Genomic DNA, 18185 nt, shown 5'->3' on the forward strand with positions numbered 1-18185 from the left:
TCACGGACACACTCCTCCATCACAGGGCCTTCACACAACGTCTCCTACATCAATTAGGATGGATCGTCAACATGCGAAAATGAGAACTCACGCCCTTAGCAATCTCCAGTTCATCGGAGGCATTTTCCAAACCAACAGAGACCTATTCCCAGCACTCTGCGCCAGTGGCAGGTATTCCTAGGTCATGTTTGCGCAGGATCTGATCTCCAGAGGGAGCCTTCAACTGCACCCCATACAGATGTTTCTTGCTCCCTACATCAGTATCCAGGATCAGTCAGTGTCCATCGTCACTTGTACTGTCTTAAACCACACCTCCAATGGTGGAATCAAATGTCTTAGATGGTGTCTCCTTGACAGAGCTTACAACCTTGTTACACCTTTTCCTTGCTGCCTGTTTTCAAGAATGGGGAGCACATCTGGAGGGTCAAGTCGCCTCGGGGGCTGTGGTCCGCTGCTCAACAACAGTGGCGCACCAACAGCTGCTCTTACTAGCTCTCTCTCACTGGAAACAGACACTCAACCGCTTTCGGATCACCATATCCAAGAACATCACTGTTATATGGTGCCTCCGCAGTCAGGGCATGACCCATTCCCACTCACTCTTACTCCTAGGTCAAACGTTCCGGTTCCACCTTGTCAACTGGAATTCCAGTTTTGGGTCCAACACATCCCAGGTTGTTGCAACATTCTTGCGGACGCCCTTTTCAGACCGGACAAGGTAGCTCCCACACAGTGTAAACTCCATCCGGACTCCTTCGCTCTTGTCTGTTAGCGCCTCGGCCACCCCAACATCGACCTATTTGCAACCAACCAGAACCAGACCTTCATATCACTGGTACCGGACCCACAGGTATCCAAGGACCAGCTGTCCACGGCAACCAAGCTATCCAGCCAACCGACCAGCCAGCATAAGACACCGTACAGTGGTTACACAGACTCCATGGGCCGGCCTTTCATGGCAACCCAGCTGACCGACCTGTCATCCAGCCAGCTGACCTTTAGGACACCATGGACTCCATGCCGACCGTCCAGCCACTTGGCTTACCGTATGATCTTCATCAACTGGCAGTTCCCAAGCCGGCCCCTCGGGCTACTAGGGATCATCCAGTCAACCATTCTACTGACTGGTCACTGCATGGCTACCGTTACTCAAGGATCATCACAAGCCGCACTGGCATTAATTATACTGGAATCATGGACACAGGAGGAGTACGATAATTACCCACCCCCCACGGGAGCTACCCAAGGTCACTCGGAAGCAGAAGTGGATAGCGAAGATCAGGCTGATGACTCAACCCAGCGGGACGACCTTCATAGAGATGATAGAAGAGGTCTATGATCTTATGCCTGTACTCCAACCTTGTCTGACACAGAATGCGCCACCCCAGATGCCGGAATAGGGGGGATGTCACGTTACCTGCTACGAGGTTTAAGGATCTGACATCGGTTTCCAGATACACTATGGATATTGGTGCTTACATTAATTGGTTTGTTGCCGGAATCAGACACAGCATTCCACCATTACAGCCATCCTATGAAGGAGTTATCATGATATGAAATTTATACTAAGTTTTCATATAATAATTAGATCCACAGCAAGTGCTTTTATAAGTTATCATGGTGTAACATTTATACAAAATTTCATATAATTATAGAACAGCTAATAATACATATTAGGATCCAGGAAAAATGCAGATACAAAATATTAGTAGTTTTAGTTATGGCTTTTAATACATAGATGCTAGCCTGAGGTAACGAGAACCAATCTTCCAGACATACTATTTAATAAGACAAAAGTTATGCCTACATAGTTTAATAGATTTAAAGCTTTTTGATAAATACTAGCCTAAGGTAACAAGATATGTCTACATAGTCTTAGAGATTGCCTTGAACTATTTTATTTAAGTAAATCTGTCATCACCTATATTAGAATAACATTTAGCAAAGACCTCAATTTAGACCCTGTAAGGATTAGCCCCCATACAAGCTCGTCTATAAGCGATATCATAAACTCTTTACAAGCACCCAGTAAATATGTCAACAAGATTAGTGCCAATCCAACAGGGTTAAGTATTCCCCTCTGTCTAGCCATTCATTTACTGTAGGGCACACCTCATTGTGTATCAACAACCAATCATATCTCTTTTTAGTGTTCTAATATGTGTTAAATACAAAAATGTTAAGCAGAAGGGGTTTGACGCTCAAACCAAGCAGACCTGTCTGTGGCATCCACAGCTATATTTAGAAATTGTTCATTCTTTATTGTTCTTGTAAATAAAATTGTAATTAGTCTCCTGTGACTCCGGCTCTTTGCTGACTAATTCCCACAAGAAAACCAGCACGCAGCAGGTTTGTACCTCAGAACAGACTCTCCTCCCAAATCTTGATGTCTTCACAACTCCTTATGGCTACAGCGTCAACAACTTTTATCCCTGATCCGATGCAGAGCTGTTTCTAAAAAGACTAAGAGGCTGATAACAACACATCCTATATCAGCTACCACAACATTCAAGGGAAAATTGGGACACATGATAGAGGAAGTGATCATCCCATCCTCAGAAGCATCCCTGGGAATATAAATCTTTGTATTCCAAACAGCCTCCTAGGAAGAAGTTTGTCCCCTCCCGGAAGGATTCATTCCAACCGAGTCGGGGGTACGACAAGCGACAATCTGCTCAGGATTCTTTTTGCCAACCAGACTACGAGAAACGGGATATAATCGCCATGGAAGATCTAGAGGCAGAGGCGAAGGCGAGTTCTGACTCCCATACCACCCCCTCCGACGTTTTAGACCCTTTCCACCTGGTTATGTCAATGGACTGTGATTTACGCCTACCGTCTTTCAACATAATGCCGGGACTAGTGGGAGGGCATCTTCTGTCATACGCCGAAAATTTGAAGCAAGTAACGCCCGACCACTGGATTCTATATGTCGTGACTCACGGGTACAAGCTACATTTCAGGAAACATCCTATCCTGAAGACACACCGTCAGATGCAGATTTCATTTAGTGGGGGCCAAGTTAGTGGCAGCAGATTTGGCCGTCAGGAAGCTACTAAAGAAGTGAGCAAATCGGACACTAATGGAGACCAACAACACAAAGGATTTTTATTCTACGGTCTTCTTAGTCCCGAAAAAGAATACAACCGAAATGAGGATGATTATTGACCTAAAGACCCTCATCAAAAGATGTCTGGTACCGCCGCCAAAGTTCCAGATGGAATCCATACGGAAGTTATGGTCGACGTTGAAGACAGGGGACTGGCTTATCAGCCTAGACTTACAAGATGCCTATCTTCACATCCGAGTACACCCATCCTCACGGAAATATCTACTCTTCGCAATCAATGGCCGATGCTACGAATTTCAAATCCTACCATTCGAAATAGCATTAGCCCCATGGCTATTTACCTGGATTACAGCGCCAGTCATCAAGTTTGCTTAAATCCAGCTCGTTCGAATCCATGGTTACCTGGACAATTTCCTAGTGGCACACCAAGAGAAAGCTCAACTTTGTCAGAAAATGATATTCTTGGTTCAACTTTTGACCTACCTAGGCTTCCTAGTCAATCCCTCCAAGTCTGAGACTACTCAAGTTCCAGACATCATATACATCAGAGCAAGATTCCAGCTAGACAGGGAATATCTATGGCCACCAGAGGATCGATTCAACAAGGCTATCAAGTTGATTTAATCACTCCCAAGTCAACCCAGCAAGTCACTTAGGTTGTGGATGTCTCTTCTAGGCAACTTAATGTCTCTACAGGATATGACCTTCAGAGGAAGGCTGAGGCTATGTCCTCTTCAGATATGGGCAAACTCTATACGATCTCACAGCCTAGAGTTCCATACTCAGTTACCTCCCAGATTACTACGAGACCTCCATTGGTGGAATCACAGAGACCATGTGATGAGCGGCATCCCTCTGACTTATCCGAGGCCAGAACACCATCTATTCACAGATTTGTCAGATTCAGGATGGAGAGGCCATATGGCCGATCTCACAGTACAGGAAGCATGGAGCACAGAAGAAAAGAACCTTCATATCAACTGCAGGGTAATTGAAAGCCATCTATTACGCCATCCTGGAATGGAAGATTCATCTCTACCCATCATCCCTTCTCATAGCCACAGACAAGACCACAGTAGTATATTCAGAAGCAGGGAGGAACCAGATCCAGCTCCCTGATGACGGAGACTACACGATTGTTTGCCTTGGCAGACTCCTTCAATTGCCGGATGGAAGCTAGACATATACCTGGGAAACTAAACATACTGGCCGACAGCCTTTCTCGCCAGGGGAATAGTGGCAACGGAATGGACCTTACATCCACAGAACTACGCCTGGATAACCAAGTTATGGGACACACCATACCTGGAACTATTTGCCACTTGCCAGAACAACCAACTTCCAGGGTAATGTCAGTTCCCAACCCAAGAGCTCACCGGATGGATGAACTATCGATGAACTATCAATGGATTGGACGGGTCTGTTTGCTTACGCATTCCCAACATGGTCTCCCCTAGACAAAGTCATCCACAAGGTGGAGGAGACGGATTGCATAATAATACTGATAGCTCCAATATGTCCCAGCAGGGCATGGTTCCCCAAACTACAAAGACTAAAAAAAAATTTCGAGTTTCCATGGCAACGACTTTGATTTAGACTGAAAATGGCGGTAGTCCTCGTTTCCGGAGCAGATCCTAAAAAACTGTACTATATTTCTTCATCAAACTTGGCACATAGATAGGTCTAGTGCTGAACTGTCGCCTTTTGATAGTTGGGGATTTAAAAAAAAAAAAATTTTCGAGTTTCCATGGCTACGACTTTGATTTAGACTGAAAAAGGTGGTAGTCCTCGTTTCCGGAGCAGATCTTGAAAACCGTACCATATTTCTTCACCATATTTTGCACATTGATAGGTCTAGTGGTGAACTGGTGTCTTTTGATAGTTTGGGATTTAAAAAAAAGTTTTTTCGAGTTTCCATGGCAACGACTTTGATTTAGACTGAAAATGGCAGTAGTCCTCGTTTCTGGAGCAGATCTTGAAAACCGTACTATATTTCTTCACCATACTTGGCACATAAATAGGTCTAGTGGTGAACTGGCGCCTTTTGATAGTTTGGGATTTAAAAAAAATAAATTTTTTGAGTTTCCATGGCAACGACTTTGATTTAGACTGAAAAAGGTGGTAGTCCTCGTTTCCGTAGCAGATCTTGAAAACTGTACTATATTTCTTCAACATATTTTGCACATAGATAGGTCTAGTGGTGAACTGGTGTCTTTTGATAGTTTGGGATTTTAAAAAAAATTGTTTTTCGAGTTTCCATGGCAACGACTTTGATTTAGATTGAAAATGTCGGTAGTCCTCGTTTCTGGAGCAGATCTTAAAAACCGTACTATATTTCTTCAGCAAACTTGGCACATAGATAGGTCTAGTGGTGAACTGGTGCCTTTTGATAGTTTGGGATTTAAAAATAATAATTATTTTTCGAGTTTCCATGGCAACGACTGATTTAGACTGAAAATGGCGGTAGTCCTCGTTTCCGGAGCAGATCTTGAAAACCGTACCATATTTCTTCAGCAAACTTGGCACATAGATAGGTCTAGTGGTGAACTGGTGCCTTTTGATAGTTTGGGATTTAAAAAAAATAATTTCCGAGTTTCCATGGCAACGACTTTGATTTAGACTGAAAAAGGTGGTAGTCCTCGTTTCCGGAGCAGATCTTGAAAACCGTACCATATTTCTTCACCATATTTTGCACATTGATAGGTCTAGTGGTGAACTGGTGTCTTTTGATAGTTTGGGATTTAAAAAAAAGTTTTTTCGAGTTTCCATGGCAACAACTTCGATTTAGACTGAAAATGGCGGTAGTCCTCGTTTCCGGAGCAGATCTTGAAAACCGTACTACATTTCTTTTCCAAACATAATGTCATCTCACAGTATTGAATACATTTCCTTTCTTGTCGATAAGTTCTGCATTGCTTGAGTGTATTATCATGGTGTATCATTTATACTAAGTTATCCTATAATAATTAGATCCACATCAAGTGCTTTTATGAGTTATCATGGTGTAATATTTATACATCATTTCATATAATAGTTTAGCAAGTAATACTTGTCATCAGGTAAAATGCACATATAAAATATCAGTAGTTTCAGTTATAGCTTTTTAGACAGATGCTAGCCTAAGGTAATGGGAGCGCATCTCCTAGACATACTATTCAATAAAACAAGAGTTATGTCTACATAGTTTAATTGATTTGAAGCTTTTAGATAAATGCTAGCCTAAGGTATCAAGATCCCATCTCCCAGACAAAAGATATGTCTACATAGTCTTATAGATTACCTTGAACTATTTTATTTAAGTAAATCTGTCATCACCTATATTAGAATAACATTCAGCAGACTCATTAAGGATTAGCCTCCATACAAGCTCGTTTATAGGGCATTAAGGATTAGCCCCAACACAAGCTCGTCTATAGTGTCACCATAATCTCTTTCAAAGCATCCAGTAAATATGTCAACAAGATTAGTGACAGTCCAACAGGATTAACAGGATTAAATATTCCCCTCTGTCTAGCCATTCATTTAACATAGGGCACAACCAATCGTGTATCAACCAATCATATTCCTTTTTATTGTTCAAATTTTTGTTAAATACATACTGTAGCAAAGTTTTAGCAGAGAAGGGGTTTGACTCTCTTACCAAGCAGATCTCTCTCCCACAGCCCAGAGGGTTGTACTGACTCTCTGTGGCACCCTCAGCTATTTTTCTAAGATATTGTAACTTGCTAATTGTTAATTGTTCTTGTAAAATTGTTATTAGTCTCCTGTGACTCCGGCTCTTAGCTGACTAATTCCCCCAAGAAATCCAGCACGCCATTTGGACGGTTTTGTTCACCCAGAACAGTTCCATGATAGTATGTTCCTCCAAAAGTGTCATGGACACAGTTGTTACATTCACTGACTAACTTCATACAGAAACACAACTCATTACAAATACAACAGTGTAACTGATCTTAAACCTACTCAACTGTATAAACTATATATTCTTGTCAACCATACTCTGTACTCCACTTGCTTGATAATGGTGTTAGAACCTACACCGAAACCATCGTTCCTAATTGTAATAAAGAAGTTGTTCGTCCATATGTCTCATCCTTACTCATTACAAATTCAGTAACATATTCTATCATAAACTGCAGATGGAAAAACAACACCAGTAATAACTGTTTTTTAGTGCTGCAATTAGGCCATTTACAAAAAGGCCCAGTGAACATAGTTCACAGGAGCTAAAGCATTGCACACACCCGACATGTCATATTGGCGGGGGATGTGAGTATTTCATGCTTGTTTTAATTAGTGCCTTGGCGTGGCGACGACAACGCTGTCGGCCCATCTGTGGCTGTGAGTAGGGGACAAAAGGGGACTAAGGTTTTCCACTGACCAGTGTATTACCAGGGGTAGCAGTTTACTTAATTAGTGAGAGGCCATCTGACCTCTCTTTACCCTTGATAAAAGCGTCTTTCCTCATAGCCATGGCTTCAGCAGCAAGAGTTTCAGAATTACATGCCTTAGACTATCCTAGTCTCACCCATGATCAACATTGGACCTCAACAACTCTAAGATCGCTTCCAGACTTAGTAGCCAAGAATCAATCTACCACGATGGGACAGTTGGGCCATAGACGTTATACAAATCCCGCATTAGGAGCAACAGTGGATCACCCAGACAGACTCTTATGTCCCATCAGAGCCCTCAAGTTCTATCTTGCGGCTACAGACCCACATAGATGTCGTCTAAGGAGACTCTTCCTATCTTGTAAGACTAATTCCAACAAGGATATCACCAAGGCTACTATAGCAGGATGGCTAAAAGCTACAGTTGCATCAATATGAAAGGCCAATCTGAACGTGGTCCTTACCTTACTGATAGGCGCACCCTTTGAACCACTCCAATCAGTCATACTATAACCTCACCAAAAAGACGGTCTTCCTTCTTGCTTTAGCCACAGTGGCAAGAATAAGCAAAGTACACGATCTAGAAGTTACACGTATCCACTTTCTCGGACTGTGCTGGGACTTCATAGCCAAGAATCGACTCCCAACACAGCCCGACGCATTCTTCCTAATCCTCTCATTCTAATGGCGGCAGAGGATGAACAGAAACCTTTACTATGTCCAGTGAGGTTGCAGCTTTATTCGACACTCCAAGGACTGTTGGGGACAACGGATCCGCCTCTTCAAACCGATGTCAGCGACATTGCAGGGTGCAGTCAGCCACAACACGATCACCCTATAGATTCGCGCCTACATTCTTCAGGCCTATGAGGCCCCTGGACTGGATCCTCCGAGAGCCAGTAACCCACCCAAAGTCCAGGCAGTCGCCTCCACCATGGTGCTTCAACATTATGGGAAGGCTGTTTCTGGCAATCAGACACTACCTGCAAGATGTCGCCTTAAAAGATGTGGAAGTCCTGTTGTGGCCCAACAGGTCACCACTACAAGATGCTATTGCCATTTCCACTTGTCAAGAGCCCCAGAGCCAGCCTCGCAACCTCTCCGGTGCGTGTCACCCCAGGTTATGAGGCTACATGCTACAGGCATTAGGCTCGGTACGTCAGTTCTAGACTTTAAGTCATTTAGCTTCTATGACTGAGTTGATACCTGGGCCCGGGATCATGAAAGTTGTCTTAGCTCAAATTTTGCTCAGCACGAATTTTGTCTTAAGTTTTTAAGATTTTGCTTAGCTAAGATTCGGCCTAAGACTGGATCATGAAACGATCTCAGCAAAATCTCAGCGAAGTCTAAGTCTAAGACCGTCGTCATAGGGACACGCGCACTTAATATCGCACTACTGTAATCATTGGATGCCGAGGTTATTTTTCTGACGCACATTTTCCTAAGATCGGAAAAGAGAAGGTTGTGCGAGAATTGCGCTCTGGATCTACCTCTGGCTATAAAATTACGCAGTGATGTAGAATATTAAATTTCCTATCTGATGGTGTAAATGTAACTGTAAATATTAAACCGGTTTAAAAAAAAGACGCTGCTAAGTTTTGTCCGAGAATTCATTCTGCGTCGAAAAACAGGAAATTTCTCCGCCTTTTAGCGTACACCAATAAAAGTACTGTGCGACAAAAAAAATTATTTAGCAGCTTTACCGAAACTGTGAGCGAACAAAATACTGCCTAATATTTGAACGACATAAATATATATCAAATGGAGTTATATGAGTATGTATAACGACATAAATTCAATGCAAAAATAGCCTGCCGTAAATGACGAAAACTGATTTACCGCTATGACGTCAAAAGGCGACAGAGAGGTTACACATGTACAAAGGAAAGGGGGCATAACTCTGCATAATGGATGGCCCTATGTAAACCATAAATTAGTCATTAGACTCCAACATTCTCCTGATTGTACAAGTGTAATTTGACTAATGTTGCACCTATCTAATTCGATCACTAGCAGTATCATCAAATGTAATTAATTACTAAGAAAATGACACAATTCTATTTGACGTCATGGCTGCTTGTTTGTCTTTGATAACGTCGGAGAAAGACGACACTGGTATTTTGATTGATATATATCTCCCCTAATTTTCGTTCATGATATGGAAAAAGTCCATGTGTTTAAAACGGAATTTGACGCTTTTTCGACACAACATAAAAAGACTGCGTTTACCATGTAAATAATGTCTTGAATAGATAAACAATTCGATAATGTACAGTGCATCTTAATTGGACAAGACACGCACCTGTTTGGCATCAATTTTACGTAATCAAGTACTCAAAAAATTATTTCAAACCAAACAAAATTATTATTCAATATTGTACATGTATTTGTTCATTATTATGTAATTATTTCTCATCATCTTGTCTAAAAATTTTACCAGAAAAGATGCGAAGAAAGCTCTCTTGGTATAGAATTAACAGGATAATCGTATGAGGATAATCGTCCACCAACGGGGTACATGGCACGGGTTATATTTCAAAACTTTTTACAATTCTTGTAGAAATATAGTAAACAGTTTAATATCTTGTGGTCACAATATTTGATAAAGGATGAACCCATTGATTATATAATGCAAAACTAGAGAAATAATTCATAAGTCGTTTGTGACTAACGCGCACCTGGCGAATCGTTAGATATCACTGTTCTGTATATCAAACGGCATAAAAAAAATTTCCAAGACAAGGACAATTCTTCTAGAAATGTGTGCATATATTTTAACGAAAAAAATTATCAATTTTCTTTAAGTTATATCTTCAGTTTAGTTATACAGCTATTCGTGGACACTGTTTATATGAACTTATAATATTGACTATTACACTCCCTGGAAATACATACATGTTGCAGTTGCATTTACATTTCATCTAGTATCACTTGTCCAAAATAAAGAATCACGTATACGACACTATAAACTTATCAATTTCATATGTAAACATTGTTCAAACAAGCAGGATATTATTAAAGGCTCATACATGTTGTGGCCTATATCTACTTCTGATATCATATTAAACATTGATTAATATCCAAAGTGAAATTAAATGTGTGAAAAAATGTACACAAGACATGCACGATCTACATCATAATTGAAACTGTAAATAGCCTGCTAGGACACAATGATCGTGTGTACTTTCATTCAAGGACCTTCACCTCAAAGAAATTACCTAATATGTACAACATATGTTGACGTATGACATCACTACCGGTGACCGATATTTACAAAATGGCGTGTTGACTGTCAACAGTACGCGGGATTTTACAAGGGGACTTTCGTTGATTCAGGGTTCGTATATACATAAATGTGACATGTAAGTAATCAGACCCATTCTGACAATCTGTGTACTGTTATTTGTTGTTATATTTTTCATTGAAACCAACGGAAATTCCGATAAATACTGATAAATACCGTTGTCGTTGTGTGTGATATTGCGTCAGTCATGGCGTCACACTGGACAGGAACTTTGACAAGTTCTGTTGAAAATATCAAATCATTGCAATGTATATATTCCCTAATTCTCCCTACGATTCTCTTCCTGTGTTTATTCTGAAAATGCTGATCGAGCCAATGTACTCAACGAATAGACGAATGGCTTTGTTTACATATCCAACAAGTGCACTTTTTTCAGCGTTCGTTTTCACGACTCATTTATATTGCTTCATTACATCTAGACAATTTGTATTGGTGACAAAGACCATTTGGCATTTGATTCTAAAATGTATGAGGAATTCAAGGATGTAGGTATCGCAGCTGATTTTGAAATATACGTGATGGTATTTGCGTCTCATTACCGGTGTACGTATAACGTGATTTTGTAAACACTATGCAATATGGCTGACACAAAGCGACTGAGCAACTGAAGGTGAAAAGCCCCAGAAGCAAAAAACTGAAGGAATATCAAAACTTGAATAATAGGTGGGAGACTGTGGGAACGCTGAGTGGGGTAGAATCTATGCCAGTTCATCACCGGTTAGACCAACGATGAAAAAAATGGTAGGACGACGAAATCTATATCTCTCAAAGAGCTCTTCGTCGTTGTACAGATCAAGAGGGTTGAATCGGTCTCGAAATGTCCGATGAATTGCTATTTTGTCCTTTTTAGCCCTCAGGCGACGCATGAGGCGAACAACCTCCGCCATCTTTCTTGCTACAAATTTTGTCTTAAGTCTACTCAGGGGCAGTCTTAGGACTTGAGATCAAATTTTGTCTTAGGCTTAAGATATTCTCATAGATTGTGCTTCGTGATCCCCGATTTAAGACAAAATTTGGTCTTAAGTCTAAATCTTAAGAGTTAAGACAAAATATGATCTTAAGTTAGTTTCATGATCCCGGGCCCTGGACTTCACGCGTACCTAATCTTCTCTCTCCCTCCCTGTCAACAGGAATGGTCACTCAATGCTGGACATCTCTTTTACTGATTGGCTTGTGTTTTGGGGTGAAGTTTATTGAAGATCGTTTCTGGGGGTATGCCCTCGACTGTACCATCGGATAAAGATGCATTAAGGAGTAGTAAAGAAATGTAGTAAAATCCTGTCGCAGGGCTGCCTCCCCATGATACCTTCAGATGTTCTTGTCTCGCAATAATGTGATGACATATGGTATAGCCCCTTCCGTGGATTAGCCACTCAGCTAGTTGAAACAACTTTTTCTTCAGCAAGACCTCTTACAACTCTCTGTTACTGTCAAGAACAAGCAGTAAATGCATTAAAGAATAATGCAGGGTAAGTATACAAATATAAAAAATATCAAGGTTTTTACTGGTATAAGGCTTCTGTTGTTTCTGAAAATTGGTATTCCTTCCTGCACATAATGTTTTACCTCACCTGACGCGACACAGTGCTTTAGCTTCCCTATCTTATACAAACAGACAGTACTGGAACAAAGAGACAGTTGAAACAGTCTACAGCCGGTGCCTCAGCATCCTCGAGTTATCCTCTTTGGCCCCTAGTCCCTTATATTCTTCTCTGTCTGCCTTGCCAACAGACTTGTTATTGGAACTGAGTTCAACTTACTTTGTATCGTCATCAATCTTGGACTTTTTCAGGTGGTGTTGCCTCCATATCGTCTGGGAACTCTCAGTGTTGAACACTTGGCCATGGTGAGCAACCATCAATTGCCGGTGTGCTTGTCTCAAGTCGTGGACCCAACTACTTGGGAGGTAGATGGCCTCACTCTGTCCTGGGTCGGCCTAAGCGTGTACGCTTTCCGACCTCAGGTCATTCACAAAGCAGCACAGACCTGTCCTCTTGATCTGCTTTTGGTTGCGCCTTACCGGCCGGCCAGGATTTGGTTTCCAAGCCTCATTCAACTCGCCGGAGAACCAGTTTCCCGGCATGGCCACATCTGCTGCTCAACCATGAAAGTTAAATCTGCACGTCTGACATGTCTCCAGAAGTCGCTGATCTCTAAAAGGGTTTTTAACTTGTGCTTAGGAGGCTGTCTCCTGAACTCATCATTCCTCCACCTGTTCCCTATATGATGACAAGTGGCGCTCGTTCTCAGGCCTTCTGCTCGTCCAGGAACATAGTTCCCGCGGGGGCCAACGTCCACAAGGTGGCTGACTTATTGGTTTTTTCCCACCAGTCCTGTCACCTTGCTGGTTCGACAATTGCGACATATGTTGCTGCGGTCAATTCTGTCTTGAGGATTGCTCATGGTTTCCGGCTGTCCTCAGTCCCTGCACTATTTGCCAAGGTCCAAGGTTCGACCTAACGCCCTTCTTCACCTTTGTCTTTGCTGGGACTGCCAGGCCAACCTGATTGGCAGTTTCACATCCTGCCTCTTTCAGAGATCATCGGTCCAGATGATGACGTGGAACTTGTCCTCTGCTCGGTTCGATCTCTCCGGCAATATAATCAGGTGTCACTGCTGCATCATAAGCAGCGCCAGAGGCTGTTCATTTCCTTTCTCCAACCGTATCTCCGCAAGCTAAGGTGCGTTATCCTGAGGGCTTATCGTCATGCTGACTTGCCACCTCCAGCAGGCCTACAGTCCACACGAGATCCGTGCGCTGTTTTCTACGATGGCTCGCCATGCGCCTGAAGGGTTCCTTGCCGGACTGTTTTGTTGTGCTTCCTCAGTGTGACTGGCGTTTCTCACAGTGAGCCCGCCTTCCATGTCAGTCGAATAAAGCACTGTGTAGCATCAGGTAAGGTAAAACATGAGCATATATGATTATATGCAATGTTTTTTTTATTTACCTGACGCTACACCTATAGGCCCACCCGGACTGCGTCTGCCTCTCCCACCTTACCTTTTGGCACCACTCTACACTGCGCCTGCTTTCATACAGTGAAGAATATGAAGTGGTAGGGGCAAAGAGGGATAACAAAAGGCATGGGCTTTAGTCTCTTTCTACTGTCTCTTCATTCCAGTACTGTCTGTTTGTATAAGGTAGGGAAGCTAAAGCACTGTGTAGCGTCAGGTAAGTATCAAAAAAACTTTGCATTTAATCAGAAATGGTCATTTCCTACGTGTCATGCACGGAGACCTGCATCACTTGGGTCCACATTAAGCTGACATGCTGTGATATTACTGGCTCACCTAACTCACTCACTCAATCATGGACACTACATGCAGCAGCTGTCCTGGTTCTTTTTAACCTCTTTTGTACATACTGTATATGACTGTAGCTAAGCCAAATTTTGAGGACCAGAAAAAAAGATTCTGTAGAAAGGGGTCAGCTAATGTATGAGTTAATCGCTTCAGGCGATATTCGCTATTTCCATCTCAGAAACAATATGTTGACAATAATCGTGAACGTGTCAAAGTTGGGCAGTTATGATATGTGTATCCATTTTCTGTCAACTGAGGTTCATTTCAAGGTGTCAATAGCAGTAATATGATCGTGGTTGCTGTAAATAACAGTAAGTTGGTAAGCAGAACTTATGGAACAGGGCAAACAGAAGTTGTAAGTACCCAATAGACACCGAAATTAATGTAAATATTATTGAATAAAAGTTTGATTAAAATAAATGAGATATACAATTAAACACTTTTTAATACTGATGTTGTAGCGACAGGATTAACTTGAGTAATTCAATACAGATTTGTTGATATTCTATTTCCAATGACAGATAATGACGAGACGTAGTTTCAGGGTGAGGGTCTGGCTTATCTACTGCACAATTATTTTTATACAGATTTGAAGGACCAAGTTAATACTTCGACTTACCTATGAGATCGGCTTATCTATGGTCATATACAGTAATGACTATTTGGTTCGTGAGTCCAAGTCTGGTAATGACCAACAGGTACTCGAGTCTGAGTAGTGTAATGACAAATGAGTATTGCATCCGAGTCTGGTAATGACAAACAGGTATTCGAGTCTGAGTAGGGTAACAACAAATGAGTATTTGAATCCATTTATTTCTACCCTGTCACTGCTCTAACCCTTGTATATATCATGCTCAAGTAACAAGAAGAGACATAACCACAAAAACATTATTTCTGTGCAGATGACAGAACATTACTGGAGCACCACAAGTTCAGCTGGGCTGTCCAATGAGGACTCCAACAGGAAATCCTTCCAGCGAACACAGAGTGCTCAGGTATGCAGTTAGTCTGTTTCATGTTGCTCATATGATACTCGGGTACGCGTTGCCCATCTCTTGTTGTAAAGTGTTTGCATGATCCAGTACAACTGTGAATGTTTCAGTACACACTGCAGGAGGCAACAGCATTGCTGACAGAGTTGGAGAACAGTGACAGCCCTGGGCTAGATGTCGTCATGATCCCAGCAGATAAAACAGATTCTGCTGTGCCTGGCCCAAGTGGGGACACTACAGGACAAGACAGTAGTGAAACTAATACAGATGCTGACAAGGAGGACAGTACTATATCAACGACACAAACTAGCTGATGAAAGGATTGGCAAGTCATCAGTAACCCTATGTGCTCATGTTGCAGGATCTTGAGTGCAGTTGGTGGTCTGTAATGTATATGTCCACAGGCTGGAATAACACATCTGATGTTTGTACCCTATTTTCTGTGTAAAAAAGTGTGAGGGAGTGTTGTGTGTTGACCGGTGCCTTACTCCACCCACCTACTGCAGTTGACGAACCTGTCTGTTATCAGCCTGTCTGTATATCTTGTCTGTAACTTGGCAGCAGCAGCAGCAGCAGCAGCCCACGATGGACCATGCCATGCAAGTCACATCATACCTGTGTCTCTGGGAAAACATCACCAACTTACAAACTGTTAGCCTAATGTATGCTTTTGGGGTCATTCTGTGAAGAAACATTGTGTTGTACATTATGTATATCTTGTTTGTTGGAAGAAAGACAGGTTTGCGAATGTTTTTAAGCTGATGCATTTAGATAGTTAGGATGCAGTTCAAAAGTTCACTGTCTGATAAAAATCTTAATTTTTTAAGTGTAGGTTGCTTGAGAGATCTGCAAGTTGTCAATCCATGAACCACTTTTCAGGCGTTCACTGTTCAAGACAGTAAGTAACATCTCTAATCATCATATACTCACAAGCAAAAGAAACGCAAGTCGAGTATGCAGTATACATGTTATTTATTTTCAACAGTAAAGACAAGAAATACTAATAGGGCAAGATTGACAAAAATTTGACTGAAGAAAGTTTAATGGATTGAAAGGCCGATGACATAATTGAGCCCTTTTCAAATGTTAAGGGCTTACACAGTTTCGGGTCAATACCCAAAATGTCAGTCAATACCTGGTGTGACCACCATTAGCTTTGATCACTGCCACACATCTCCTGTATATTGAGTGGATCAGACGATTTGTGAAGGCCCTAGGGATCGTCCTGCACACATCCAGAGCAGCTGTGCATAGTTCATCGGCAGTTGTAGGGACTGGGCGCACATTGTGCAGACGCCTTTGAACCTCATCCCACAGGTGTTCGATGGGGTTCAGATCAGGGCTGAGGGCTGGCAACGGTAGAACACAGATGTTGTGTTGTTGCAGAAAGGCCATGGCAACTGTGGCAACATGGGGACGAGCGTTGTCCTGCTGGAAAATGTGTTGTTGATGTTGTGCAAAAAATGGAACAACGCGGGGTCTGATCCCTTGGTCGATATACCGCTGAGCAGTGACGCTGTTTCCCCGACCTTGACCAACATTCAGAAAGCACATAGGTCCAAGTCTCACATTAAGTCCAATCCCTGCCCATATCATGACGCTAAGTCCACCCCATGGATCCCTTTCCACAACGTTTTTGTCAGCGAAAAACGATCACCTCGACGACGCCAAATTCTGACTCTATTCTGACTCTTCCGTCTGCATGGGAGACACAAAAGCGACTTTCATCAGAGAAGATGACACGCCTCCACTCACGATGACGCCAATTGTGATGACCCTGTGCCCACTGAAGTCGTGCTTGTCGATGCCGTCGTTTGAGAACAGGACGACGTGCAAGAAATTTCGCAAGATTTTGCAAGAAATGGGTGCATGATACCCACATACTCATTGAAATGGTGCGTTTTGGCGATTCATTTTTAATGTTGCGTTTTTACTCAGGGCTTCCAAAATGTAACCAAAAATATTGATAACACCATCAGGCTTCACTACATGCTAAATTCGTATCAATTTATGGTTCCGTGTTTGTTACCTATTTGCTGAAAACCACTTGCGTTTCTTTTGCGTGTGAGTATATTTTTACCCTCAAAATGAATGGCATCTGCATTGTACATGTAGCTGAAAATACAACTTGAAAATATTGAAACAGGATTCGCTTGACAAAAGAATCTCTATTAGGATGACAATATTTTCACAATAAAGATTGTTATATGTTTTTTTTAAGGGGTGATGTCTCAGGAATTAAGTGTTCATGACAATGCTCTTGTATCCTAGCTCTCATAATGCAGGGGTTAAATATTAAACCAGTTTATCTGTTCCATCAATTGAGTACTTGTGTGTAGCCTGCATGTAAGACAGATATTTGAATGTTCAGTACTATGCACAAACCAATGCTATCTTTCAAAAGGGAAAATGCTTACACATCTGCTTTACACATTTGAATTAACATTGAACATTTAAAATTCCCTTTGTTCATAGCTTACAGTTACAGAAAGGAAAAGCAATTAACTTGTCCTGTTGAATACCCATTGGCACTTGTGAGGTATTCATGTAGTACAGAGTTCATTTTCAAGACATTTCCCATCAGCTGAATTTTTAAAATTCAAAATAAGAAAGAATGCTGAAGTCTTTGGGATTCATAACCTTATTGGGTCAAACTTTTGTATTTTGAAGTGATGATTATATGATATGATGTATATATTAGGTCATGAGGCCAGATATGAGGTCAGCTGTAACAAGTTTAGTATTTCATGCAGCTGTGACTCCTGTTGATAGTATCTCTTTAATGGAATCACAATGAACCTGATTCTGCCCTCAGTAAGCCATGTGAGCTAAGTGTTTGTCCTCTGCCCTCCTGTTAAACTTAAACCCTAATATTATGGTCATCTTGGACATTAAGTAAGTTTGAATTGAAATTCGGCATTTGTTCTTTTATTACTTGGTTCCAATGTGGAATAAGGTAGTTACTTAAATGATATACAAGATAATATGTCTGTAAGACTTTAACCTTTGTTTATGCTTTAGTAGAAAAAAGGGCCCTTTAGTTTATATTTTTACTCTAATGACCGTAATTGTTTGTCACCACCAGAAATATTGTTTCTCAATTTTATTTGTACATGTATTCT

At 41.6% G+C, this 18185-nt stretch overlaps 1 protein-coding gene across 2 annotated transcripts in view; it reads left to right on the forward strand.

Moving 5' to 3' along the window:
• Positions 1 to 16264, forward strand: part of LOC124120534 (ubiquitin carboxyl-terminal hydrolase 24-like) — a 229118-nt gene extending 212854 nt beyond the window's left edge. For both annotated transcript variants that reach the window (XM_048399798.1, XM_046483373.2), the window contains exons 58-59: positions 14974 to 15066; positions 15174 to 16264. In XM_048399798.1, coding sequence (XP_048255755.1) covers positions 14974 to 15066; positions 15174 to 15377 — 297 coding nt within the window. In that variant the 3' untranslated portion in view covers positions 15378 to 16264. The remainder of the gene's footprint in view (positions 1 to 14973; positions 15067 to 15173) is intronic.
• The last annotated feature ends 1921 nt before the right edge of the window (positions 16265 to 18185 follow it).

Source organism: Haliotis rufescens, unplaced genomic scaffold (genome assembly GCF_023055435.1).
Source record: "Haliotis rufescens isolate VD_foot unplaced genomic scaffold, xgHalRufe1.0.p SCAF_2, whole genome shotgun sequence".
Lineage (NCBI taxonomy): Eukaryota > Metazoa > Mollusca > Gastropoda > Lepetellida > Haliotidae > Haliotis > Haliotis rufescens.